This window comes from Delphinapterus leucas, chromosome X, assembly GCF_059928025.1.
Source record: "Delphinapterus leucas isolate spDelLeu-1000000601 "Yukka" chromosome X, BTC_Dleu_Yukka2, whole genome shotgun sequence".
Classification (NCBI taxonomy): domain Eukaryota; kingdom Metazoa; phylum Chordata; class Mammalia; order Artiodactyla; family Monodontidae; genus Delphinapterus; species Delphinapterus leucas.
This window is the reverse complement of record NC_143150.1, coordinates 76,677,472-76,704,801: the sequence shown is the minus strand read 5'-3', so window position 1 is coordinate 76,704,801 and position 27,330 is coordinate 76,677,472. Positions and strand designations below refer to the sequence as shown.

Sequence of the window (27,330 nt, the reverse complement as noted above, 5' to 3'; positions counted from 1 at the left end):
ACAAAAGAGGCAATAAAAGAAGAGAAATAAGATAAAAGGAACTTTAGGAAGTACCATTTTAAGAGACAAAAAGATGCTTAGTTGTATCCCCACTAAAGAAGGTAAGAAACCTATAAGTGGAGAGGAAGACCCCAGGGGGCAAAGGGGTTAGCTCCGTGATTGTCACAGCCACAGAAGTCTAAGAGATGTGTGGGGAATCAAGGTTTCAGGCCTCTCCTAAGATGTGTGTAGGTGTGTGTGTGTGTGTGTGTACTGGGGAGGGGGGGCAGTGCAGAGGAGTGAAAGAGGGAAGAGTTTGATTTTGTCCCTAAAGTGCTAGGTAGATGTATCAATAGGGTACTGAGAGGCTCCTCCTTCAGGTTCACCTGACCAAAGATGCAGGCAGTAAAACTCTACCCCATTCATTGCCATCCCCTCCCCTCCTCTCTACAATCAAGCTGAGCTAGGAACATGTCCGGTAGTCCCATGACTGGGGAATCTGGTTCTGCAGGCTATCTAGGATAGGAAAGCAAAAAATGCTGCTGGTCAGTCTTGGGAAAATGATGAAGGATCAGTCCTTTGGTGGGATGGGATAGGATGTGCCCCGTCTGTAGAGTACAGGCTGTTGTGGATACCACATCCTATGCCCCTGCTGCTGTCGTGGTATAGGAACAAGGCAGGAGAGTCCAGGGAGAACGACTGGGCTGCCAGGAGCCCAAGAGACCTAGGGAGGGAGCAGAGCAAGTTAGAAACCTATGGGACAATCTCACTAGCTCCTTCCTCTTCCCATCCCTCAAAAAATGGTTTTAGGCCAGTGGTTAAGGTATAATAGCAGAAAAACATCACTTGTGTGGGGTGGACATGATGACAGTTCTACCCTACTCTATGTTGGTGAGACAATTCCTCATGAAACTGGGTTCAGTTTTAAGCCCCCCATACTTTAACGGAACCCAAAATGGTACTTTCCAGAGAGGAGATGCTATCTTTAGACTTCTTCAGGGCTATCAAAAGACACAGGAAGCAGATGAGGTCTGTGTGGCCTGAGGAGCAGAGCAGGACCCAAGGGTGGTTACTATAAGAAGACAGAAAGGTTTTCTTTACATTGAGCTCAAATCCACCAGTCATAGCTGCAATACATGTTGGGCAGTAGTGAGCTCTCTGATACTGTAAGTATGTGAGCAAGGATGACACAAACACTTCTTGGGGATATTATAAAAGGGACTCAAGCATGGATTGGAGGAGTTGGAAGGGAGGTTGGCCTAGATGACCTTGAAGGTATCTAGGATGACTGGTTTAATAGGAGTCTTGGCTTTCACCTACATATTGTTTATATTTTCTTAGGTAAGATATAGGGAGCGGGAGTCATTGGGGGACCTGGACAATATCATAGCTGGAGAAATATGGAAATGGGTGGTGAAAGTAATTGGTTAGTTGAAAAATAGGAATCCACCCTCATGCTTCATACTGCCCCTTGTTACTTACATGGAGCTCCAAAACCTGGGCTCTAACCCAGTTCTGCCACTGAAATGCTCTGTGACTTTAAGCAAATCACTTTCCCTCTCTGTGTCTCAGTTCCTGCCTCTATAAAGTGTAACCTTCTTACCATAAAGCTATGTTATGAAGACCAGACGAGTGTAGTGTATATGTATGGATGTATTGGGTTGGTCAAAAAGTTCATTTGGGTTTTCCCATAAGACGTTATGGAAAAACCCGAACAAACTTTTTGGCTTACCCAATATAAATTGTGACTGGGGGCAAAGACAAACTAACATGGTTTAAACACCTCTAATGCATTAGACACTGTAAAAGGCACTTGCACATGCATTTCTCATTCAACTCTCACAATATAAGGTGAATAGTATTTCCTACTTTTCACAGATTAAGGACCTGAGACTCAGAGAGGTGAAGGGATTTACACAAGCTTCACACAAATATTAAGGAATGGAGGTAGATTTGAAATATAAGGCTTCCAGATGCCAAGGTTTGTATATTTTCCCACTGTACCTTGGTGCTTGAATACATGATGGGAGATAACTGAATATAACTATTAGACAGTGGGGCCCTGAGAGAGATTGCAAAAGGCCAGGATAGAAAAACTGGTGTCATGTCAACCTGGCCAGTTCCTTGACAACTGTAGGCCCAGATATATGATGTATGACTGACTGGCTTAAAAGATTAACATTATCACAGTTGTCCCTCCATCCACCAGTGTTCCTAGCTTGCTGTTCCTCTGACACTAGCCCTACTGAACAACAGTACTCCAAGGGATAATTCCTTTTGGGGGTGGTCCCCAATTTCTGGTCTTTCTACCCTACCTTTCCAGCTCACCTCAGTAGAGTGAAAGGCTGGGTACTTCAAAGGGTACAGTGAGCTCCAGTCTGTCTCCAGAGCGTTCAGCTGTGTTCCCCCTCAAGGTCTCAGCTCCAGTATAGGAAGCAGAACTGGAAATCTTTCGCAGGTCCAGCTCTGTGCATTCGATGGGAGTGTGGACCCAGTGGGAGTGGCTCTCTGAGGCACAGGAGGCCAAGGTAAAAGACTCCTGTGTGGGGAAGCCACGAGTCGAGCTGCAGTCGTCATCCAGGATGGGGTTAAGTGCCTGGGTCTCAAAGATGCTTTCACTCAGTGGGGACTCAGGACTGGTCTCCTGGCCAGGTGGCATGGGGAAGAGAGATTCCTCTTCCGCTGCCTCGTCAGCCTCATACTGCAGCGAACCTCCTGAAACTTGAAGCAGAAAGCCACTGAGTCACCCAAAGGCAGGGGCTCTTCTTAGTGGGGCACCTGGTCGTGAGCACAAAATCAGGAAAGATCTGGGAACTAGTGCTCCCCCTCCCATCCCTGGGGACCAGAGCACCTAGCACCAGGCTGAGGTGACAGTTGAGAAACGTATTTACATTGGGGTATCAGATTAAGGCTACCTGGTGGTGGATCAGGGAAAATTGTCAATTTCTCCAGAGAAAGAGAAATCCTTTGCAGCAAGCAGGATTTTAACAACACCCACACCAGACATGATCTTTATTCCCTGGTGTTATGCCAGTGTATATGTTGTGTTATATGGCAAAAGGCACTTTGCAGGTGGATTTAAGATTATGGACCTTAAAATAGGTAGATTATCCTGGATTACCAAGGTGGGCCCAATGTAATGACATGTGTCCTTAAAAGGGGAAGATGGAGGCAGAAGAGTCAGAGAGAGTATCAGATATGTGAAAGGAAAAGGACTTGACCACCATTGCTAGTTTTGAAAACGGAAATGGGTCATAAGTCAAAGTGTGGGTGGTGTCTAGAAACTGGGAATGGTCCTCAGCAGACAGTCAGCAAGGAAGTGGAACCTCAACCTTATAACTGCAAGGAACTGAATTCTTCCACCTTTCTGAATGATCAAGGAAATGGATTAACCTCTTGATCTTCCAGAAATGAATGCAGCCTCGGCAACACCTTGATTTCAGCCTAGTGAGACTCTGAGTCGAGATCCAGCCAAGCTTACAAAGCTTCTGATCTATGGAAATGGTGAGATAATAAATGGGTGTTGTTTTAAGCCATTGAATTTGTCGTAGTTTGTTCTGGCAGTGATAGAAAATTAAAACACCTTTCATGCATAAGTCTGATTCAACATCAGGTTACAAACTGAGAGCCTATGGGATGTGTGTTTGTTTGACCCCTGCATTGTGGTTGTGGTACTTTTTAATTATAACTCATTGCCATAACTTAAAACTATTTCATATAAAAATCCAGAGTTTTGGCTTCTCTTGAAAATTCAGAAGATCTTGAAACATTGAATATTCCTACATGGTAACAAACAGTTGAAACTGAGTAGTAGATTCCTCTTTAGACAGGGGATGAGCTATTCAGTTTGCCACAGTCTCTACTCCTCTCTAATGAACCTTATATTGGATCCAATTCACATATTAATCTCCCTTATACAACCCTAGTATTCATGTAAGTCAGTGACTCCTGAAAAACACCTCCTGATAAATGAGAAAATGTCTAATCTTATTTCCCCTGTGGAGACCCTGAGGGAGCTGCCTGCCCTCGTATCCCCAGAAAAGGGTACTGCATTATTATCTTGAGGACAGAGGGGGAGCAGAGAAGCGTTACCCATTTCTCTTCTCCTGAGGCAGGAGGAGGGAGACAGGCAGCTCTCAGATGTTGCCTCATCTTCTTCTTTCCGGGCCCTGGGGCCCAAATGCTTCATTTCCCATGTTTCATGCCCATGCCCAGGGACTGGGCAACAGCTCTTATCTGAGAAACTGGCCTCCAAAGTCAGAGACAGGATGATCCACCCTGAGCCACAAAGTTCCAGGAGACACCAGAGAGTAGAGGAGAGAGAATTAGAGTTTGAGAAGGGTCATAAAGGGATAACAGTGTTGCCCTTGTGCCCTGCATCCCCTGAAATCCTAGATTCACCTCCACTTAAGTGAGAGGTAGAGCCAAACATATCTTCTAAGCTTTTTGAAGATCATCTGGCAGACCCTAGATCCAAAGTGACCAAGGTAGGCCTATATAAGCAGAATCTTTCCACACAAACAGAGAGGTTGAAAAAAGTTGTGTTGCTTTGGACCCAATATCCAGTGGGCTGAGGAGGAGTCCTTAGCACCTGTGTATCTAGTAGAATGTGTCCTCCTCTTTCCTTACTAAATCAACTCCGCTTACTAGCCTGGGTTCGTATTTTGGTGTCTCTGTCCAGCTCTCAGCTCCCTTGATGGCACTGAAGCTGCACTGAACCTCAGTACTATTGACTAAAGATCTAAACCCTTCTCTGGTCTTGGCCAGCCACCATCCCACCTCCCCTATATCTTCCCTCAGTGACCTGGCATTCTTGTCTCATATTCTTGGATAATGGCTGGACTTGTGCTGAAAATAGATCATAATGTTACTCCTGATTTTAAATATGACATTCCATCTAAAATTTCACATGGCCATCTCCTATGGGCTGGGCCAGACCTCTGGTTATCATTATTGTCTGAGGATAAATGTCTAAGTTTGCCAGTTCCTCTAAACATTGGGCTCTCAGTTACCACATTTGGTATACTACTATACTGATAACCATTGCCTGAGACCTCACCCACTTTTATTATAGTCATGTCTCATTCCAGCCAGCCTTCCTCTTTTCCTGACATGCTCCAGAATCTATACCTATTAGTAGATATAATTAATTGGAAAAGAACTTAGAAATCAACTTCATCTCTCATTTTAAAGATTAAGGAGAAAGAGGTCCAAAGAAGCTAGATGACTTATCTAAAGTTACACAGTGATTTAGAGGTAGATTGGACTAGGACTTCAGGTGCCTTTCCCAAGGGTTTTCCCATAATGTTGTAGCCCTTTATGAATTACCACACCTTAAAGAACCAGGTCCTATAAACTCATAGGGTCAGCCTCAATCATCTCTGAAGTTCTGTGCATTCTATTGCCACCCCAGATATTTCAGCACTGTAGGGAAGGTCCATTAACTCTCAACCCCAGGAAATTCCTCTCTTCTGCTAGTTAGAACCTTGTTCCTGATTCATGTAATACGTGAAGCAGCTACCCTTACCACGCTGGCAATTTCTGTTGAAGAACTGCTTGCAGTAGAGGAAGAAGAGCCCCAGGAAGGCCAGGGTAAACACCATGAGCAGACTGCTCACCAGTGCAACAAGTGTGACCTCCTGAGGGGATACTGTGGGTACATCTGCCTTCACTAAGCTCAACTGGAAGGCACCTGTGAGACAAGAAAGTGGGGGAGGTCAGTCACTGTAGGTAGTCAATAGTCACCCTGACACTGGGCCTGGACTTCCTCAGGCCAGCACCCTCTCCCCAGGGTCTTCCTCAACTAGGGCTGCTAAACTGGTTCTACTTCTTTGTAGAGCAGGGAAAAGTATAAAGAACAAAGTGGAAGAACTAGCATATACTGCTGGTATGGTATAAATTAGTATAGTTATTTGAAGATGCACATATCCTGTGGTCTTTCCGTGTCACATTCAGTTATATAACCTAGACAAATAGAAACAAACCAAAATGTTCATCAGTAGGGCACAGGATAAATAAATCATGATATAATTCTATGATGTAATATTATTATATAGCATTTAAAATAAAAGACCTGTATGGATCAATTTAAATAATCCAGAGAGGAAAAGCAAATTGGAGAGAGAGTATATAACTTGATATCATTTATATAAAACATTATAAAATATAAAAAATAGCATATAGAATACATTGCTTATGAATATATATATATATATATATATAAAATGAATACAAGTATCAAAACATGGGTGGAGAGTTTGGCAGAGTCATAGTGCTCACAAGTTATCCACATGCTTCTCTGCATTTCCCATATACCCTTGTAGTAAGGCCATAAGAGTACTTCTGGCCAATGGACTGTGAGTGGAAGTAATGTGTGTCACTTGCAGACTGAAGTAGTTAAAAGCCAGTATGTCTCCTCTATCTCTTAACCTGTCCCATCAACCTGGAAACCACATGGTTTGATGGTATAGTTACAAGATAGAGTAAGATCTTTGCATATGAAAAATAAACTTTTATTGCATGAAATCACTGAGCTTTGGGGGTTTGTTACTGTAGCATAGCCTACCAACAAGGTACACACAATTTCATGATAGTGGTTGCCTCTGGGGAGGTAAGGAGAGAATGGAACTCAGAAAGGATCAAAACACAGATTCCATTAAACTTGTGGAATCTTCATTTAAAAAAAAATTTGAAGCAAATATGCAAAATTTTAAGATTTATTAATCATTGATGCTGTGTAACTGAGCATTTTTCTTTTTATATTTTTCTGCATTTAAAATATTTCTACATATTTGAAATACTTCATGTTTTAAAAAGATATCAATAAATTAAAAAATAAGTGAGTAGACATATAGTTGGTAGATAGACAAAAATAATAGACAGATAAATGGATAGTGATATGGGCACAGACTAGATCTTAGTGCTTCATTCAGCCTTTTACTAGTCCTAAGCATTAGGGACTCCTATAAACTTCAAATAAATAATACACAAGTGTACAAATATTATAATTTACAAAATGCTTTCTAACCTCTTATTTCACTAGAACTAGGCAGCATCCCATAAGGTATGAAGAACAATGATTTTCATGACTTACATTTTTTTCAGGTGAGGGAAATGAGGTTCAATGAGATTCAATAATTTATAGAAGGTTACACAGATAATATATTGCAAAACTATTACTCAAATCTAACCAATTCCCTTGCCAATCTACCCTATAGGAAGGAGTATGAGGGGGTAGGGGAAGTCTTTACTATGCTGTCTTGCTGTCACTCAATGGATTGGGGGGGAAAGGGGAGAAGAGAACTGGATACACACACTGAACCTCAGAGGTGGGGGTCTGCTTCGTGCATGGGATACATTCTTGATCCTGCAGGCCTCCAATACGTGTCTTTTGGTAGAATCTGTAGTCAGAGCAATAAAAAATGGCAAGATGATCAAACAAGCAATGTACTTGGATTGGTCCTTCTTGAACCATAGGCAGCTTCTAAGAGTCTTGTCCTCCAGGAAGCCATCACTCACTCTGACCCCTCGTGAGTTCTCTGCCTCTATGTCTGATTCTGACTCAGAGTCCCAGACTCTCCACCTCTTCCCCCATTCACCAAACCCTATAACCAAAATGGGAACTAGTCTCACAAGAGAAGGAAACACTGCTTTGACACCAACTGCTTCCTAATCTCTTCTAGGTCTACAGTGAGATTTACCTTGAAACTTGGGCCTGAGCTAAGCATGCCAGCATGATAAAACAGCTGTTTAGTACTCATCTGTAATTGACTGCGTGCTAAGTACTTTATAAGGGTATCTTGAAAAAATAATGCTTCTCCCTCAGGGGAGCTTAAACTCATCATGATATGGACAGTTAGAATACTTCAACTAGGCCCTGAGAGGTAAGGATGAGGGAGACCTCCAAGGGCTAGAGAATGCCCAGAAGAGCTTGGCCTTATATAGCAGGCTCACCTGGGCAGACAGTCCCCACAGACGGCATTAGAGGTAGCTGTACAGTTCTCCTTCTGGATACGATTGATGACAGCACAGGTGATGCAAGTCTGACATCTATGGTGGCCCCAGCTGCTTTTATATCTGCGGGGAGGGCAGGCTGCGCAGTATGCATCTCCACCTTCTCCATAACCACAATCCTTCAGTGAAATGGGAGTCACTAACATTACTCTACAGAAACTTGGAGAGAGGATTAGCTATGGGACAAGTGGACATTGTACGGAGTAGCATTTTACAAACTGCAAGTTGCAACCCATTACTGAGTCATGACATCAATTTACAGTCAGCATAGGTTAGGTTATGCTATGGTAAAAAAGTAAACTCCAAACCTCAGTGTCTTAAAAGAACAAAAATTTATTTCTCACTCACACCATTTTGCTTACCAGAGATTTCCTGGGGGCTCTGTTTTACATTATACTTACTGGGTTACCCAGAGTGATGGAGGCTTCATCTTTGTGCTACCATGATTGGAGCATCAGAGAAAAGAGAATATTGTGATCTGTGCACTGGCTCTTAAATCTTCCCCCAGAAATAACTCATTTCATTTTGCTCACGTCCTTCACCACACACATCACCTGATCATTAGTAACTACAAAAGTAAAAGAAAGTATAATTCTATAGTGTGCCAGAGCTGGGGAACTGGAAATATTTGACAATGAATGCTAATAACTACCTATCTTAGTATTGTTTTATAGAAGGTTTACAGATGAAATATGTAAGTATGTGTTGGGTTGTGATGAAAATTTTATTTCTTACATTTTACTGAACTATAGTTGACTCACAACATTATATTCGTTTCAGGAGTACAACACAGTGATTCAATATTTTTATAGATTACACATCATACAAAGTTATTATATTATTGACTGTAATCCCTGTGATGTACATTGCATCTCTGTGGTGTATTCAGTTTATAACTGGTAGTTTGTACCTCTTAATTCCCTTCACCTATTGGGCTGGCCAAAAAGTTCGTTTGGGTTTTTCTGCAGGATGTTAGGAACAACCTGAACGAACGTTTTGGCCAAGCTAATATTTTGCCCTTACCCCTACACTCCTCTCCTCTGCCAATGGCTAGTTTTTTCTCTGTATCTGTGAGCCTGTTTCTGTTTGGTTATATTTGTTTATTTGTTTTTCAGATTCCACATATAAATGAAAACATATAGTATTTGTTTTTCCCTGTCTGATTTCACCTATTACTCCACCCCTCTCCTCTCTGGCAACTACTAGTTTGGTCTCTACATCTGTGATTGTCTCTGTTTTGTTACATTTATTTGTTTGTTTTGTATTTTTAGATTCCACATATAAGTGAAGACATACTGTATTTGTCTTTCTCTCTGACTTATTTCACCTAGCATAATACCATCTAGATCCATCCATGTTGTTGTAAATGACAAGATTTCATTATTGTTTATGGCCAAGTAATATTTCATTGTGTGTATATATATATATACATATATACGTGTGTGTGTGTATATATATATATATATATATATATATATATATACACATACATATACCACATCTTCTTTACCCATTCATCTGTTGATGGACACTTAGGTTGCTTCTACATCTTGGCTATTAAAAATAATGCTTCAATGAACACTGGGATGCATATAACTTTTTGAATTAGTGATTACATTTTCTTCAGATAAATACCCAAGAGTGGAATTGCTGGATCAAATGGTAGTAATATTTTTAATTTTTTGAGGAACCTTTATATTGTTTTCCATAATGGTTGTACCAATTTATATTCCTACAAACAGTGCATGAGGGGTCCCTTTTCTCCACATCCTCTCCAACATTTGTTATTTCTTGTCTTTTTGATGATAGCCATTCTGACAGGTGTGAGGTGATACCTCATTGTGATTTTGATTTGCATTTCCCTGATGATTAGTGATGTTGAAAATCTTTTCATGTGTCTGTTGGCCATCTATATGTCTTCTTTGGAAAAATGTCTATTCTGGTCCTCTGCCCATTTTTAATTCGGTTGTTTGTGTGTTTTTGATGTTGACTGTTATGAGTTATTTGTATATTTTGGATATTAACCTCTTACTGGATATTTTATTTGCAAATATATTCTTCTATTCAGTAAGATGCCTTTTTGTTTTGTCGATGTGCTTTGCTGTGTAAGTTACAGACAATATCACAGAAATACAAATAATCATGAGAATACTATGAACAATTATATGCTAACAAATTGGACAACCAAGAAAAAATGGATACATTTCTAGAAATATACAATCTTTTAAGATTGAATCTTACTCTCGGAAATGCTCAAACATGTTTGAATAAAGGTGGTATAGAGGAGAGATGAGTGATCCAGCTGGATATTGTCTCAGGTCTGGTATTGACTCAGTGTAACTTTGGCTAGCCTCTCTCCATTTCCAAGCATCAGAGCCCCCAGCACCTGAGGATATTAAAATAAATGGTCTCTAAATATTCTTCCAGCTCTGGCATTCTAACCTAGGAACAAGGCTCCTGCCGGTTATATCATAGCTCTTTGTCAAAGACACAACTCTACTTAACAATGGATATTAGTTATTTGTTTGTTGTGGGAGAAGTTGGCTGGTTGTTCACTAAACTCATTCACTTTTCTTCCTGGGAATACCACTTGTCAACATTTTCTAACCCCACACAAGTCTGTAGGGACATGTGCCTAATTTCTAGCCAATGGAATATGGTTTAAATGATGTATGCATCTCTCAGGCCTGGCTCAACAAAAAACTGTCTTTTTTCTTTATACTTATTTTATAATTAAAATATCCTTAATTTTCTTTATGCTTTGATCTTCTGGCACACAGGGACACCCAGGGAGATGTTGGAATCAATATATTAAAAACGACAGAGGACATCAGGGATATGGAGGAGGCAGCAGCTCTGAGCTTTCATTCCCTCACAGAAGTGTAGCAACACAAACAGAAACTGTTGGAATCAATGTTGTCAGAACTCTGGGAAATAGTCAAACATTTACAACAATGAAGCAAGTGCTGAACCAAGAAAAAGGCATCTTGAAAATGATAGGAAAGATTTGTGCCATTTTTACTTGCCCTTACTGCACCCCTCTCCCCAGCAACAGTCCTAGTGAAGGCAGTCTTAAAGTAGCAGCAGCCTGAGTTCCTAGTGTGAAACCCTCACCCCTAGGTCCAGAGTGAGCTAAGCAAAACTTATTCAAAAATTATTGTGTATGTCTATTTTAACCTGTTATCTGAAGGACAGATACAAGGTGCTCATCTCTGTTTCACTCAATTCAAAATGCAGCCTGGAAAATGGGTGGGCATTTGTTAAAATGTTTTGCAAAGCAAACTAATAAAACAGAGATGCCTCGGACAAGAAATTATGGGTGGAGACATATAATAGACTGCTTAAGTCTGGAGCAAAAGCTGGAGAAGATTCTTTGGGAAATTAGGACATTCAAAAGCACCAATATATATGGGGGCAGTTTAGAAAGGCCCAGGTATGTCCAGGGAAAGACACATGACTAGAAAAATATGGAGAAGACCCAAAGCTTGCACACTGGACTGATACATGGGCTAAGTGCCAGTTTGGCTAAGTGTTGAAGGAGTGCTTCAGCACAGAGCCAATGTTCAAAGATTGGGAGAGGTATGTGGGTTTTTTGGTTGCTACTGTTGTTATTTACTTTTAACTGCTGGCACTCAAGGAAATTCCTGTCAAAATATTAGCTGAACAAGATCCACACAGACTTCAGTGATCACATATGACAAAGAATACAGTCTTTGCACAAATAGTTTGGTTAAAACAACTAAACAAATGGACTACTATAGCCATCATCAAATAAAGTAACAACAACAGAAAACAGCTAAATATGGGGAAGGGGGAGAATCTGATTTTAAGTTACCACATTATAATTAAAACAGTTTTCAAAAACAACAACAAAAACACAAGGCATAAAAAGAAACAGGAATGTATGGCCCACTTACAGTAACAAATAAAATTGACAAACTGTTCCTGAGGAAGTTCAGACATCAGACCTACTAGACAAAGACAAAAAAGTACTGTCTTAAATATGTTCAAAGTAAAACATAGACAAAGAACTAAAGAATATAAGAAAATAAATGTATGAAAAATATGGTAATATCAAAAAAGAAAAATTGTAAAAAGTAACCAAACAGAAATACTAGAATTGAAAAGTAAAATAACTGAAATTAAAAATTCACTAGAAGGGTTCAACAGCAGATCTGAACAAGTAGAAGAACAAATGATGAAACCTGAAACATGACAGTTGAAATTGTTGAAATTATTAAGTCTGAGGAGCAGAAATTTAAAAAGGATGAAGTAAGTAAACAAAACCTAAGAGACACCATCAAATGGACCAATATACACATTATGGGAGTCCCAAAAGTAAAAGAGAGAGAAAGATAAAGAAGCAGAAAGAAATTTGAATAAATAATGGCTGAAATTTCTCAAAATTGACAAAAGGCATGAATAACACATCCACGATGCTCAACAAACTTCGATTTGGGAAAACTCAAAAAGACCCATATGAGACATAAACAAGATGTGGATAGCCAAAGACAAAATGAAAATCTTGAAGCAGAAGGAGAGAAACAATCTGTCAAATACAAGGGATCCTCAATAAGATGCAAAGTCGATTTCTCTTCAGAACCTGGAAGTTGGAAGGCAATAAGATAACATATTTAAGTGTCAAAAGAAATAAACTATTAACCAATTTTATACCCAGCAAAAAATCCTTCAAAAATGAGGGAGAAATTAAAATATTCCTAGATAAATAAAAGAAGCTAAAGGAGTTTGATACTACTAGACTTGTACTTCAATAAATGTTAAAGGGAGTTCTTCAGGTTAAAATGAAAAGACCCTAGATAGTAACTCAAAGCCATAAAAAGAAGTCAATATCTCTGGTAAAGTTAAATACACGGGCAAATACAGAAGGCAGCATTATTGAATATTTGGTTTGGAACTCTTCCTTTTATTTCCTATATTATTTAAAAGAAAAATTAATAAAATAGTAACAACAATAATAATAAATCTATGTTATTGCACATACAATGATTAAGATAAAAACAAAAGTGACAAAAATAACATAGAGGAAGGTGATATCAAACTGTATAAGTGGGCTTCCCTGGTGGCGCAGTGGTTGAGGGTCCGCCTGCCGATGCAGGGGACACGGGTTCATGTCCCAGTCTGGGAAGATCCCACATGCCGCGGAGTGGCTGGACCCGTGTGCCATGGCCACTGAGCCTGCGCGTCCAGAGCCTGTGCTCTGCAACAGGAGAGGCCACAACAGTAAGAGGCCTGCGTACCACAAAAAAACAAAGAAAACAAAAAAAAACCTGTATGTGTCGAGTTTATGTATGTTATTGAAATTAACTTGGTATTAATGCAAAATATATTGTTAAAATTTAGCATGTAATATATAAAATAGATAATTCATAAGGACCTACGCTATAGCACAGGGAACTCTACTCAATACTCTGTAATGGCCTATGTGGGAAAAGAATCTAAAAAAGAGTGTGTGTATATATATATGTGTATGTAAATATATATGTGTGTGTGTGTGTATAACTGATTCATTTTCCTGTACACCTGAAACTAGCACAACATTGTAAATCAACTATGCTCCAATAAATTTTTTAAAAAAATAAATAAAATTTAGTATGTTAAAGGGAATCTACATGGTAACCACAAAGAAAATATATTTAAAAAGAAAACACCACACAAAAGAAATGATAAGGGAATTAAAACTTTTCACTGCAAAAGATCAACTAGCACAAAAATGGCAATGAGGAAGAAAATGATGAATAAAAATGGCATAAGAAATACATAAAACTAATAATAAAATGTCAGAAGTACTCTCTTATCAGTACTAATCTTTATGTATATGGATTAAACCCTCCAAAGGTACAGATTGATGGATTGGATAAAAAGAACATAATCCACTTATATACTATATGAAGAGATTCATTTAGATCCAAAGACACAAATGGGTTGAAAGTAAAAGAAAGGAAACATATTCCATGCAAATAGACTGAGAAGCGAATTGGGATGTCTACACTGATATCAGACAAAATAGACTTTAAGTTAAAACTTTTACAAGAGAAAGGGAAGGATGTTATATATTTATAAATGGTCAATACATCAAGAAGATATAACAACTCTGAACATACATACACCAAATAACAAATCCCCCCAAATCTATGCAGCATTGACAAAATTTAAGTGAGTAATAGTGGTTCTAAAAAATAGTTGGAGACTTGAATACCAACTTCAATAAAAGATTGCATATCTAGACAGAATAGCAATAACAATGTAGAGGGCTTTAACAACACTATAAAACAACTAGACATAACTGACATTTATAGAACACTACACCTAACAAAAGAAGAATATACATTCTTCTCCATTGCACATGAAACATTCTGTAAGTAGACCACATATGTTAGGTTATGAAACAAGTTTCAATGAATTTTAAAAGACTGAAATTATACAAAGTGTCTTTTCTGACCACAAGACAATGATGATATAAATCCATAACAGAAAGAAAATTGGAAAATACACAAACATGTGTAATTAAATACCACATTCTTAAAAAACTAGTGGGTCAAAGAAAAAGTCTTAAGTGAAACTGTAAATTACTTAAAGCTGAATGAAAATAAAAAACACCACATACCAAAATGTATGGGATACAGCAAGGCAGTAGTAGTCTGAGGAAAATTTATACCTGTAAGTGCCTATATTAAAAAAGAAAAGAGATTTCAAATAAATAATCTAAATTTATACCATGAGGAACTAGAAAAAACATAACAAAGTAAGCCCAAAGCTATCAGAAGGAAGGAAATAATAGATTAGAGTGGAGATAAATAGAGTAGAAAAACAATAGAATCAATGAAAAGTAGATTCTTTGAAAAGATGAACAAAATTGGCAATCCTTCCAATCCTTCAGCTATGCTTACAAAGAAAAAAGAGAGAAGATGAAGATGACTAAAATCAGAAAGGAAAGTGGAGGATTTCTGACAGAATGGCAGAGTAGGAGGACCTGAGCTCACCTCTTCTCACAAAAACACCAAAATCACGAGCATCTGCTGAACAACCATTGACAAAAAAGGACTGGAAACAACCAAAAAACATATTTTACATCCAAAGACAAAGAAGAAGTCACAATGAGATGATAGGATCCTGTACCCACCAGGTGGGCAACCAACAAACTTTAAAATAATTATATTGCAGAGGTTCTCTCACAGGAGTGAGATTTCTGAGCCTCACATCAGGCTCCCTAGTCTCCTGGTCTGGTATCAGGAGGAGGAGCCTGCAGAGCATTTGGCTTTGAAGGCCAGTGGGGCTTGATGGCAGGAACTCCACAAGACTTGGGGAAATAGAAGGAATATTCTTAGAGGACACACACAAGGTTTGTACGAACTGGGACCTAGGGGGAAAAGCAGTGACTTCATAGCAGCCTGGGTCAGACTACCTGCTGGTCCTAGAGGGTCTCCTGGGGAGGGGGGCGGCTGTGGCTCACTTCAGGGACAAGGACACTGGTGGCAGAGGTACTAGGGAGTACTCATTGGTTTGAGCTGTCTGAGGTTGCCATTTTGACACCAAGGCTTGGTCCCACACAATAGCCCTTAGGCTCCAGTGCTAGCATGCCTAAGGCCAAACAACAAACAGGATGGGAACACAGCACCAACCATCAGAAGACAGACTGCTTAAAGTTTTCCTGAGAACACAGTCACCTTTAAACACACCTCTTGACACAGCCCTGCCAGCCAGTGGGACATGACCCAGCTCTACCCACCAGTGGGCAGGCACCAGTCACTCTCACAAGGAAGCCTGCACAAGCCTCTTAGACCAGCCTCACCCAACAGAGGGCAGACACCAGAAACAAGAGGAACTACAATCCTGCAGCCTCTGGGATCACAAACACCAAAAGTTAGGCAAAATGAGATAGCAGAGGAATATGTTCCAGATGAAGAAACAAGATAAAACCCCAGAACAACTAAGTGAAGTGGAGATAGGCAATCTACCCAACAAAGAGTTCAGAGTAATGACTGTAAAGATGATCCAAGAAGGTATGAAAAGAATGGATGCACAGAGCTAGAAATTACAAGAAGTTTTTAACAAAAGGTTAGAAAATACAAAGAATAACCAAACAGAGTTGAAGAATAAAATAGTGAAAATGAAAAATACACTAGAAGGAACCAATAGCAGAATAAATGAGGCAGAAGAATGGATAAGTGAGCTGAAGAAAGGATGGTAGAAATTACTGCCGAGAAACAGAATAAAGAAAAAAGAATGAAAAGAAGTGAGGACAATCTCAGAGACCTCTGAGACACACAAACATTCACATTATAGGGATCCCAGAAAGAGAAGAGAGAGATAAAAGACATGAGAAAATATTTGAAGACATAATAGCTGAAAAATTCCCTACCCTAACAGGGGAAAGGAAACAATCACCCAAGTCCAGGAATCACAGAGAGTCTCATACATGATAAACCCAAGGAGGAACACACTGAAACACACAAAAATAAAATTGACAAAAATCACAGACAGAGAAAATATTAAAAGCAACAAGGATTGTTTGTTTTTTTGTTATTGAGCTGCATGAGCTGCTTGTAAATTTTGGAAATTAATCCTTTGTCAGTTGCTTCCTTTGCAAATATTTTCTCCCATTCTGAGGGTTGTCTTTTGGTCTTGATTATGGTTTCCTTTGCTGTGCAAAAGCTTTTAAGTGTCAGTAGGTCCCATTTGTTTATTTTTGTTTTTATTTCCATTTCTCTAGGAGGTGGGTCAAAAAGGATCTTGCTGTGATTTATGTCATAGAGTGTTCTGCCTATGTTTTCCTCTAAGAGTTTGATCGTTTCTGGCCTTACATTTAGGTCTTTAATCCATTTTGAGCTTATTCTTGTGTATGGTGTTAGGGAGTGACCTAATCTCATACTTTTACATGTACCTGTCCAGTTTTCCCAAAAAATGGGCAGAAGACCTAAATAGACATTTCTCCAAAGAAGATATACAGACTGCCAACAAACACATGAAAGAATGCTCGACATCATTAATCATTAGAGAAATGCAAATCAAAACTACAATGAGATATCATCTCACACCAGTCAGAATGGCCATCATCAAAAAATCTAGAAACAGTAAATGCTGGAGAGGGTGTGGACAAAAGGGAACACTCTTGCACTGCTGGTGGGAATGTGAATTGGTTCAGCCACTATGGAGAACAGTATGGAGGTTCCTTAGAAAACGACAAATAGAACTACCATATCACCCAGCAATCCCACTACTGGGCATATACCCTGAGAAAACCAAAATTCAAAAAGAGTCATGTACCAAAATGTTCATTGCAGCTCTATTTACAATAGCCCAGAGATGGAAACAACCTAAGTGCCCATCATCGGATGAATGGATAAAGAAGATGTGGCACATATATACAATGGAATATTACTCAGCCATAAAAAGAAAAGAAATTGAGCTATTTGTAATGAGGTGGATAGAACTAGAGTCTGTCATACAGAGTGAAGTAAGTCAGAAAGAGAAAGACAAATACCGTATGCTAACACATATATATGGAATTTAAGAAAAATAAATGTCATGAAGAACCTAGGGGTAAGACAGGAATAAAGACACAGACCTACTAGAGAACGGACTTGAAAATATGGGGAGGGGGAAGGGTGAGCTGTGACAGGGCGAGAGAGAGGCATGTACATATATACACTACCAAATGTAAGGTAGATAGCTAGTGGGAAGCAGCTGCATGGCACAGGGATATTGGCTCGGTGCTTTGTGACTGACTGGAGGGGTGGGATAGGGAGGGTGGGAGGGAGGGAGACGCAAGAGGGAAGAGATATGGGAACATATGTATATGTATAACTGATTCACTTTGTTATAAAGCAGAAACTAACACACCATTGTAAAGCAATTATACCCCAATAAAGATGATAAAAAAAATTAAAAGCAACAAGGAAAAAGCAACAAATAACATACAAGTAAATCCCGGTAAGGTTATCAGTTGAGTTTTCACCAGAAACTCTGCAGGCCAGAAAGGAGTAGCATTATACTGTATATTTAAAGTGATGAAAGGGAAAAGCCTACAACAAAGAATACTCTACACACCAAGGCTCTCATTCAGATTTGAGGGAGAAATCAAAAGCCTGACAGAGAAGCAAAGGCTAAGATAATTCAACACCACCAAATGAGCTTTACAATGCATGCTGAAGGAGCTTCTATAGGCAGAAAATAAGAGGCCACAATTAGAAACAAGAAAATTATGAAATGGGAAAGCTCAATGGTAAATGTAAACATACAGCAAAGGTAGGAAATCATCCACACACAAACATATTATCAAATCCAGCAATGATGAGAAGAGGAGAATACAAATATAGGATATTGGAAATGCATTTGAAATTAATAGACCAGCAACTTACAACAATCTTGTATATATATAGGTTGCATGCCAACACTTCATGGGAACCACAAAACAAAAATCTGCAATAGATATACAAAAAAAAAAAGAGAAAAAGGAATCCAAAGAGAACTCTAAAGATACACATCAAATACCTAGAGAAGAGAACAAAAGTGGAAGGAAAGAAAAAATACCTAAAAAACAAATCCAAAAAATTTACAAAATAGTATTAATACATAAGTATCAGTGAGTATGTTAAATGTAAAAGGAATAAATGCTCCAAGCAAAAGACATAGACTGGCTGAATGGATACAAAAACAAGACCTATATATATGCTGTCTACAAGAGACCCACTTCAAATCTAGGGACACATACAGAAAGTGAGGGGATAGAAAAAAGTATTCTATGCCAATGGAAATCAAAAGAAACTTGGAGTAGCAATACTTACATCAGAAAAAATATATTTTAAAATAAAGACTGTTACAAGAGACAAAGAAGGACACTACATCAATCCATTTCTAATTCTATTGATCTGAGTTTTCTCCATTTTTTTCTTGATGGGTCTGGCTAATGGTTTATCAATTTTGTTTATCTTCTCAAAGAACCAGGTTTTAGGTTTTTGTTTTTTTTTTTGCGGTATGCGGGCCTCTCACTATTGTGGCCTCTCCCACTGCGGAGCACAGGCTCCAGACACGCAGGCCCAGCGGCCATGGCTCACAGGCCCAGCCGCTCCGCGGCATGTGGGATCTTCCCGGACCAGGGCACGAACCCACGTCCCCTGCATCGGCACGCGGACTCTCAACCACTGCACCACCAGGGAAGCCCCCAGCTTTTAGTTTTATTGATCGTTGCTACTGTTTCCTTCATTTCTTTTTCACTTATTTCTGATCTGATCTTTATGATTTCTTTCCTTCTGCTAACTTTGGGGTTTTTTGTTCTTCTTTCTCTACTTGCTTTAGGTGTAAGGTTAGGTGGTTTATTTGAGATGTTTCTTGTTTCTTGAGGTAGGATTGTATTGCTATGAACTTCCCTCTTAGAACTGCTGGAGAGGGTGTGGACAAAAGGGAACCCTCTTGCACTGTTGGTGGGAATGTAAATTGATACAGCCACTATGGAGAACAGTATGGAGGTTCCTTATAAAAACAAAAATAGAACTACCATATGACCCAGCAATCTCACTACTGGGCATATACCCTGAGAAAACCATAATTCAAAACGAGTCATGTACCACAATGTTCATTGCAGCTCTATTTACAATAGCCAGGACATGGAAGCAACCTAAGTGTCCATTGACAGATGAATGGATAAAGAAGATGTGGCACATATATACAATGGAATATTACTCAGCCATAAAAAGAAACGAAATTGAGTTATTTGTATTGAGGTGGATGGACCAATAGTCTGTCATACAGAGCGAAGTGAGTCAGAAAAAGAAAAAAAAATACCGTACGCTAACACATATATATGGAATCTAAAAAAAAAAGGTTATTATGAACCTCAGGGCAGGACAGGAATAAAGATGCAGATGTAGAGAATGGACTTGAGGACACGGGGAGGGGGAAGGGTAAGCTGGGACGAAGTGAGAGAGTGACATGGACTTATATATACTACCAAATGTAAAATAGATAGCTAGTGGGAAGCAGCCACATAGCACGGGGAGATCAGCATGGTGCTTTGTGACCACCTAGATGGGTGGGATAGGGAGGGTGGGAGGAAGATGCAAGAGGGAGGAGATATGGGGATATATATATATATATGTATGTATATGTATAGCTGATTCACTATTTTATAAAGCAGAAACTAACACACCATTGTAAAGCAATTATACTCCAATAAAGATGTTAAAAATAAAATAAAAATTTAAAAAAGGTATCAATCCAAGAAGATATAACAATTGTAAATATATATGCACCCAACATAGGAACACCCGTATATATAAAGTGTATGCTAACAGCCATAAAAGGAGAAATAGTAACACAATAATAGTGGTGGACTTTAACACCCCTATTACATCAGTGAGAAAATCAATAAGGAAACACAGGCTTTAAATGACACATTAGACTATATGGACTTAAGTGATATTTATAGGGCATTCCAACAAAAAGTAGCAGAACACACATTCTTCTCAAGTGCACATGGAATATTTTCCAGGATAGATAGCATACTGGGCCATAAAGGAAACCTCAGTATAAATTTCAGAAAACTGAAATCATATCAAGCATATTTTCCAACCACAATGCTGTGAAATTAGAAATCAACTACAAGAAAAAAAAGTTGTAAAAAAAAATTGGAGGCTAAACAACATGGTACTAAACAATGTATCACTGAAGAAGTCAACAAGCAAATCAAAAAGTACCTAGAGACAAATGAAAATGAAAACATGACGATCCAAAAATTATGGGATGCAGCATATGCAGTTCTAAGAGGGAAGTTTACAGCAATGCAATCGTACCTCAGGAAACAATTAAAATCACAAGTAAACAACCTAAAGTAAACAACCTAGGTGCTTTTACACCTAAAGCAACTAGAGAAAGAAGAACAAACAAACCCCAAAGTTAGCAGAAGGAAAGAAATAATGATCAGAGCAGTAATAAATGCAAAAGACTAAAAAAACAACAGACAAAGGTCAATGAAGATAAAAGCTGGTTATTTGAAAGATAAGCAAAATTGATAAACCTTTAACCAGACACATCAAGATAAAAAGGAAGAGGGCCCAAGTCAATGAAATTAGAAATGAAAAAGAAGTTAAGACTGATGCCACAGAAATACAAAAGATCATAAGAGACTACTACAAGCAACTATATGCCAAAAAGTGGACAACAAAGAAGAAATGGACAAATTCTTAGAAAGGTACAATCTCCCAAGACTGAACCAGGAAGAAAAATAAAATATGAACAGACCAATCATGAGTACTGAAATTGAAAGTGTGATTAAAGAAACACCCAACAAACAAAAGTCCAGGACCAGATGACTTCACAGGTGAATTCTATCAAACATTTAGAGAAGAGTTAACAACTATCAATCTGAAACTCTTCCAAAAAATTGCAGAGGCAGGAACACTTCAGAATTCATTCTATGAGGTCACCATCATCCTGATACCAAAACCAGACAAAGATATCACACAAAAAAGAAAATTACGGGCCAATGTCACTGATGAATATAGGGACAAAAATCCACAACAAAATACTAGCAACCAAATCAAATAATATATTAAAAAAAATCATACATACATAATCAAGTGGGATTTATTCCAGGGATGCAAAGAGTTTTCAATATCCACAAATCAATCAGTGTGATACATCACATTAGCAAATTGAAGAATAAAACCATACGATCATCTCAATAGATGCAGAAAAAGCTTTTGATAAAATTCAACACGTACTTAGGATAAAAGCTCTCCAGAAGGCGGGCATAGAGGGAACCTAGCTTGACATAATGAAGGCCATATATGACAATCCCACAGCTAACATCATACTCAACAGTGAAAAGCTGAAATAATTTTCTCTAAGATCAGGAAAAAGACAAGGATGTCCACTCTCAATATTTTTACTCAACATAGTTTTGGAAGTCCTAGCTATGGAAATCAGAGAAGAAAAAGAAATAAAAGGAATCCAAAATGGAAAAGAAGAAGTAAAACAGTCAATGTATGCAGATGACATGACACTATACATAGAAAGTCCTGAAGATGCCACCAGAAAACTATTACAGGTCACCAATGAATTTGGTGAAGTTACAGGATACAAAATTAATATGCAGAAATTTGTTGCATCTCAATATGCTAACAAAGAAAGATCAGAAAGAGGAATTAAGGAAACAATAACATTTACCATTGCATCAAAAAGAATAAAATACCTAGCAATAAATCTACCTAAGAAGACAAATGACATGTATTTTGAAAATTATAAGATGGTGATGAAAGAAATCAAAGATGACACAAACAAATGGAAAGATATACCATGTTCTTGGATTGGAAGAAAAAATATTGTCAAAATGACTATACTACCCAAGGTGATATACAGATTCAATGCAATCCCTATCAAATTGCCAATGGCTATTTTTTTTCAGATCTAGAACCAAAATCTTAAAATTTGTATGGAAACACAAAAGTCCCTGAATAGTCAAAGCAATCTTGAGAAAGAAAAATGGAGCGGGAGGAGTCAAGTTCTCTGACTTCAGACTATACTACAAAGCTACAGTAATCAAAAGCATATGGTACTGGCACAAAGATAGACTTATAGATTAATGGAACAGGATAGAAAGCTTAGAAATAAAACCATGCATGTGTGGTCAATTAATCTATGACAAATGAGGCAAAAATATACAATGGAGAAAAGACAGTCTCTTCAATAAATGGTGCTGGGAAAACTGGCCAACTACATGTAAAAAAATAGAATTAGAACCTTCTCTTACACCATACACAAAAATAAACTCAAAATGGATTAAGGAGCTAAATGTAAGATCAGATAATATAAAACTTAGAGGAAAACATAAGCAGAATACAGTTTGACATAAATTGTAGCGATATCTTTTTAGATCCACATCCTAGAGTAATAAAATAGAAACAAATATAAACAAATGGGACCTAATCAAACATAAAAGCTTTTGCACAGCAATGGAAACTATAAACAAAAAGAAAAGGCAACCCACAGAATGGGAGAAAATATTTGCAAATGATGCAGTGGACAAGGGATTATCTCCAAAATATACAAATAGCTCAGTATCAAAAAAACCCTAGCAACCCAATCAAAGTAGACATTTCTCCAAAGAAGACATACAGATGGCCATAAAGCACATTAGCTCAACATCACTATTTATTACAGAATTGCAAGTCAAAACTACAATGAGGTATCACCTCACAGCAGTCAGAATGGCCATCATCAAAAATTTTAGAAACAATAAATGCGGGAGAGGATGTGGAGATAAGGGAACCTTCCTACACTATTGGTGGATATGTAAATTAGTACAGAACACTATGGAGGTTCTTTAAAAAAACTAAAAATACAGCTAACATATGATCCAGCAATCCCAATACCGGGCATATATCTGGAGAAAACCATACTTTGGAAAGATACTTGCACCCCAATATTCACTGCAGCACTATTTACAATTGCCAAGACATGGAAGCAACCTAAATGTCCACTGACAGATGAAAGTATAAAGAAGATGTGGTACATATATATAATGAAATATTGCTCAGCCATAAAAAGATTGAAATAATGCCATTTGCAGCAACATGAATGGACCTAGAGATTATCATACTAAGTGAAGTAAATCAGACAAAGACAAATATCATATGATATCATTTATATGTGGAATCTAAAAAATGATATAAATGAACTTATTCACAAAACAGAAAGAGACTCACAGACTTAGAAAACAAACTTATGGTTAACAAAGGGGGATGGTGGGTGGAGGGATAAATTAGGAGGTTGGGATTAACAGATACACCCCAGTATATATAAAATAGATAATCAACAAGGACCTACTGTATAGCACAGGGAACTCTACTCAGTAATCTGTAATAACCTATTTGGGAAAATTATCTAGAAAAGAATAGATATATGTATATGTATAACTGAACCACTTTGCTGTACACATGAAACTAACACAACATTGTAAATCAACTATACTCCAATATAAAATAAATATTAATAAAAAAGAAATGAATGTGGGGATATTACTAACAACCTTACAGAAATTAAATAAAATTATAAAAGAATGTTTTAACAGTTATATAGCAACAAATTAGATAATCTAGATGAAATGGATAAATTCCTATAAATCCACAAATTACCTAAGCTGAGTCAAGAAGAAATAGACAGTATCAGCAGATTTATACCAAGTAAAGAGATTGAATCAGTAATCATAAATCTCTCAATGAAGAAAAACCCAGGAAGAGATGGCTTCTCTGGTGAATTCTACCAAACCTTAAAATAATTACTCTTAATGGTTTCAAAATTTACCAAAAAAATAAATTTAATTCAATACCTAACTCATACTATGAGGCCAGCAATAACCTGATTAAAAATACATCACAAGAAAAGAAAATTACACACCAATATCCCTCATGTATATTCATGTAAAAGTCTTCAACAAAATACAAACATAATGAATCCTATAGCATATTAAAAGGATTTTACACCAAGAGGAGTTTATCATAAGAATGGAAGGATGATTTAACATAAGAAAATCAATGTTAATATAGCTCACTAATAGAATAAAGGGAAAAAAACACATGCTTATATCAATTGTCAAAGAAATCTAGGAATAAAAGGGAACTTCTTCGACATGGTAAAAAACATATATGAAAAATCCACAGCTAAAATCATACTCAATGGTAAAAGACTGACACCTTTCCCCCTATGATTAGAAACAAAAAACACATGGCCACTTTCACCACTGAAATTCGACATCTTACTGGAAATCCTAGCCAGAGCTATTACAGAAGGCAAAGAAATAAAACGGATACAAATTGGAAGTAAAGAAGTAAAACTAGGGAATTCCCTGGCAGATCAGTAGTTAAGACTCTGCACTTCCAATACAGTGGGTGCAGGTTTGATCCCTGGTTGGGGAACTAAGATCTCACATGCTGCAAAGTATGGCCAAAAAATAAATAAGTAAAACTATATTCATAGATAACATATTCCTATGTAGAAAATATCCTAATTACTCCACATGAAAGCTAGTAGAGGAAATAAATTTTTATGGGCTGAATTATCTCCCACCCCTAAATCATATGTTGAAGCCATAACTCTTGGTACCTCAGAAAGTGGCTGTATTTCAGAGATGGGACCTTTACAAATATAATTAAATTAAAATGGGATAGTTAAGGTGGGTCCTAATCCAATATGACTAGTATCCTTACAAGAAGAAGAGATTAGGACATAGAGAAAGGGGAAGACCAAACACGTGCTTATATATACATAGCGAGACAACCATGTGAACACACAGCAAGAAGGCAGACATATGCAAGCCAAAGAGGGCCTCAGAAGGAACAAAAGACAGTCTACACCTTGATCTCAGTATTCTAACCTCAAGAACTGTTAGAAAGTAAAATTTCACTGCATATATATATCTATATCTATATCTATATATATATAGCTATAGCTGTAGTTATAGTTATAGCAGCCTAGCAGCCCTAGCAAAGTAATACATATACAAAGTCAGAAAAGTTTCAGGATACAGGGTAAACACACAAAAGTCTGGTGTGTTTCCATATACCAGCAAGAAACAATCCAAAAAGGAGATTAAAAAGCAATTATATTTCATAATACATAAATGCATAAAATATCTGGAAATAAATTTAACTGAAGAGGGGAGTGTCCAAAATGGTAGAATAAGAAGAATATGAGCTCATCTTCTGCCATGGGCACATCAATATTACAATTATTTACAGAGCAACTATAGATGAGAAAGGCTGGAAGATTAGAAGAAAAGATCTTCAACAGCTAAAGATAAAGAAGGAACCACAACAGGTAGGAGGGGCTGAAATGGGTATCATCAAGACCCATACCCCAAAGTGGGTGACCAACAAATGGGAGGATGATTACAATTGCAGAGGTTCTCCCCAAGGAGCGACGGGACAGAGCCCCACGATGGGGTCTCCAGCCTGGGGGTCCTAAACTGGGAACATGTGTCCCCAGAACGTTTGGCTTTGAAGGCCAGCAGGGCTTAATTTCAGGAGAGCCAGATGGTTGTGAAAAATAAAGACACCACTCTTAAAGGGTGCACACAAAATCTTACACACTCCAGGACCCAGGGAAGAAGCAGTAATTTGATAGGAGCCTGGGTCAGACCCACCTGCTGGTCTTGGATAATCTCCTGGAGAGACCACAGGCAACTGGAACTCACCCTGGGGATATAGACACTAGTTGCAGTAATTTTTTTGTGAGCTGCTTCTACCATGAAGATTCTGGTGCTGGTAAGTGCCATTTTGGAATCCTCCTTCTAGCTTATTAGTGCAGGGAGCCAGCCCTGCCTGTCAGGCTGTCAGCACCAGTATTGGGACACCTACAGCCAAGCAACTAGCCACCAGGGAGAGACACAAACCCACTGATGATCAGGATGGCTGCCGTAAGATCCCTTGAGCCCACAGACAACCTGAAACCCAACTCAGTCCACCAGAGGGCCTAGGACTCTGGCCTGCACACCAGTGCACCAGCATTAGACCTGGGAACCCAAGGGCCTTGAAGACAGAGATGCTGGAATCTGGCTATGTTCACCACTGGACTGGCATTAGCTCTGAGATCAGCTTCACCCACTAGTTGAGAGAAACCAGTCCCAGGACCCACTGAGTCCCAGTCCTGCCCACCAGCAATCTGAATCACCAACACTAGATCCCTAGTGTCCTGCAGCCAGAGAACCTAGTGCCCAGCTCCACCACCATTGAGCTGGCAATTGTCCTGAGAACTCCTGAGCCTCAGCCCTGCCCACCAGAAGGCCAACACAAGCTCTGGGATGGCTGGGCCCTGTAGCCAGAGGCCTCAGGACACAGTTCTGTCCACCAGTGGGCCACCACTTGCCTCAGGACATGAGTTCACCCACCAGTGGGTGGGCAACTGCCCAGAGATACCTTGGGCCCTTAGCCAGGTGACCCATGATGTAGATCTACTCACCAGTGGGCCAGCACCAGCTTTCGGACACCCTAGACACAACACCCAGTTATGTCAGGATCTGGCCTGGCCTGGCAGCAGAACAAAAATAGATCTTGAACCCTGGACCTGCAGTCACCCAATGCAGAACCTGACTCCACCCACCAGGGGGCCAGCACTAGCCCTGGGAAAACAGGGGGCTCTGCAGCCAGCTACCTGGGGACCTGGCCTTACCAATCAGTGACAGGCAGCCTCTTTACAAGGAATGGCCTAGCCACCAACTGGAATGGGGGTGAGACACACCCACCAGACCACCCACAGTAGTCATCTTGACACTATAGAAGGACCCACCAAACCCACATGGGGTACAACCCTAGCTCTGATAACCAG

At 38.8% G+C, this 27,330-nt stretch overlaps 1 protein-coding gene across 3 annotated transcripts in view; it reads right to left on the bottom strand.

The window, feature by feature from the left end:
- Positions 1-600: 600 nt before the first annotated feature.
- EDA2R (ectodysplasin A2 receptor) overlaps positions 601-27,330 on the bottom strand; it is a 67,300-nt gene continuing 40,570 nt past the window's right edge. Inside the window, exons 3-7 of one of the 3 annotated variants that reach the window (XM_089904456.1) lie at positions 7,933-8,111; positions 7,294-7,379; positions 5,507-5,671; positions 2,308-2,700; positions 601-1,051 (exon numbers count right to left, since the gene is read on the bottom strand). In XM_089904456.1, coding sequence (XP_089760582.1) covers positions 2,309-2,700; positions 5,507-5,671; positions 7,294-7,379; positions 7,933-8,111 — 822 coding nt within the window. In that variant the 3' untranslated portion in view covers positions 601-1,051; position 2,308. Of the gene's footprint in view, positions 2,701-5,506; positions 5,672-7,293; positions 7,380-7,932; positions 8,112-27,330 lie in introns of all 3 variants that reach the window. The other 2 variants (XM_089904455.1, XM_089904453.1) reach the window with 2 other exon arrangements.